Raw genomic sequence first — 2,013 nt, 5'->3', positions numbered from 1 at the left:
GTGTGTGGTGTGGAACCCAAAAATCTCTTGGCTGAGCCCAGAGATGCTCCTCAGGGGAAGGTTAAGGGCTTTGGGGTGGTGGGAAGGATGGAAAGAGTCCTACACAGCCCTTAGAAATACAGATGTTCAAAGAAACCCCAAATCTTTTTCCATCACCTTGGAGACAGGAGCAAAACCTGGTTTGGGGGAAATTTGGGGAGTTTTGGGGACGTGGAGGGAATTTAGGGGAAAGCAGAACATCTGCAGTGGTTATTTGTGTATGGAAAGTTCAGGATTGGTGCCTTTAAGGAGTGGGATGTGCTGAGGAAGTATTTTTTTGGTGTATTTTTGGAAAAATCCAGGTGATTTTTGGAACACTGACCAAGCAGCTTCTGGAATCATCTCCCACACAGGCATACTCCCAAACTATTGACATCTCCAAGCCAAAAAACCCCTAAATATTAAAAAGAACTACAAAGCCTGCTGCCATACCCTCCAAAACTGAGAGAACTCTTCCCCCTTGCCTCAAAAATCCCCCCAAAAAGGGGCAGTTTGGGGATGGGTGAAGAAGAGACTTGATCACCTGCCAAAATCCTCCCCAAAAGTGGCCCTTGGGGGATGGTCTTAAAACCACCCTGCTTGGCAGGGACCTCCAGGATCTCTGAGGACCTTCAGTGTGGGTTGGAGTGGAGTCTGTTTGATATCTTTATCTAGGAAATGTCCCTCCCAACGATTGTTAGAAGCATTTTTTGGGGAGGAGGGGCTGTTCTGGGGCTGCTTGGTCCCATTCCCTCACTCCCTGCGTGGCGGGGGAAGGAGCAGCAGTGAGGTGAGGAGTGAGGAGCTACAGGTTGAGGGGGTTTTTTCTCATCTCATCCACACCAACCCCATCCCTGGAGCTTTGTTTCCTTCTCCAGGCTGGGTTTAAACACCCTCCAGCAGCAGAGAGGAGGAAATTCTCCCACCCTGAGCCACGAGAGCTGAGGATAAACCCCTCACGGGGCGTCAAATTCAGGCTGCAGAGCTCCAGGAGCTGAGCTGCCTCCTCCCTTCTGCCTCTGTGAAAGCTTAACCAAGTTTTTTGACCACATCTTTTTTCTCTCCTAGCTCTGACTGATCCCAGGAGCTACTACCTGTCCTGTGTGTGGAGTTTCATCTCCCTCAAGTGGGGGTTCCTGCTCAGCCTCTACGCTCACCGCTACCGCGCCGAGTTCGCCGACATCAGCATCCTCAGTGACTTCTGACACTTCAAACCCCCCCTCCCTAGAGGGGCTGGAGCTTTGCCTTGAGCCCCTCCAAAAAGCTGTGGTAGGAGAGGAAGAGGAGGAACCCACCCAGTGCTGCTCAGTTGCTCTGCAGTAGGGGTTTGGCCTCGTTGCTTTTACTCGAGCCTGTAAAATTTGGTTGGTGATGCCCTTGATCTTGTCTCTTGACTTCCCAACGTCTGGTGGGGAGGTGAAAGACTCCACCTGGTACCACACAACAGGGTCCAGGTCCTCTCCTCGTGTTGTCCCAAACCTTTGGGGCACCTCCCAGGCCCTTCCAGGAGCTGTGGGGGTCATACCTGGAGGATGCAGCACCCCAACAGCATCTCCTGCTGGGGGCTTCACCAGTTTGCTCCAGCAAAGAGCTCTGCTGGGGGGAAAGAGAAGAGGACACCCCCTCCTTCCAGCCAGCACCCCCCACCTTCCAGCATTCTCCTTCTCCACGTGACACCCGAGGTCCTGAGCTCTGCAGGATGCTGCTTCTCTCCACTCTCCAGCCTCTCTTGACAGAAGGACTTAAAACCTGGTCTGACCCTCAGATTTGCAGCCTGGGGAGTTGGGTGTGGGGCTGAAAGGTGCCCTGGAAGAAGGGGGAAGCTCTGCAGGAACAGGAATGGGATTCTCCTAAAAGAAAAAAAGACCCCAACAAATCTGCTGGTGGGTGGTGCTGAGTTTCCTCTTCTTGGCTCAGCCTCCCTGGAACCAGCAGGGGTGTGGGACAGGAGGAGACAGGGGGGTCTGAGAGGAGGTGGGTGGCTGGAAAAAGGAG

The 2,013-nt window shown here is 53.3% G+C and overlaps 1 protein-coding gene across 1 annotated transcript in view; it reads left to right on the top strand.

Moving 5' to 3' along the window:
* SLC48A1 (solute carrier family 48 (heme transporter), member 1) overlaps positions 1-1,223 on the top strand; it is a gene marked incomplete at its 5' end in the record, with an annotated part of 1,659 nt that extends 436 nt beyond the window's left edge. Inside the window, one exon of the mRNA XM_008945426.1 lies at positions 1,087-1,223. Coding sequence (XP_008943674.1) covers positions 1,087-1,223 — 137 coding nt within the window. The remainder of the gene's footprint in view (positions 1-1,086) is intronic.
* Positions 1,224-2,013: the final 790 nt, after the last annotated feature.

The sequence above is a fragment of the Merops nubicus genome, unplaced genomic scaffold, assembly GCF_000691845.1.
Source record: "Merops nubicus isolate BGI_N331 unplaced genomic scaffold, ASM69184v1 scaffold48598, whole genome shotgun sequence".
Taxonomy (NCBI): Eukaryota; Metazoa; Chordata; class Aves; order Coraciiformes; family Meropidae; genus Merops; species Merops nubicus.
Note: the sequence above shows the minus strand (reverse complement) of the source record. Positions and strands in the feature narration are given on the sequence as shown.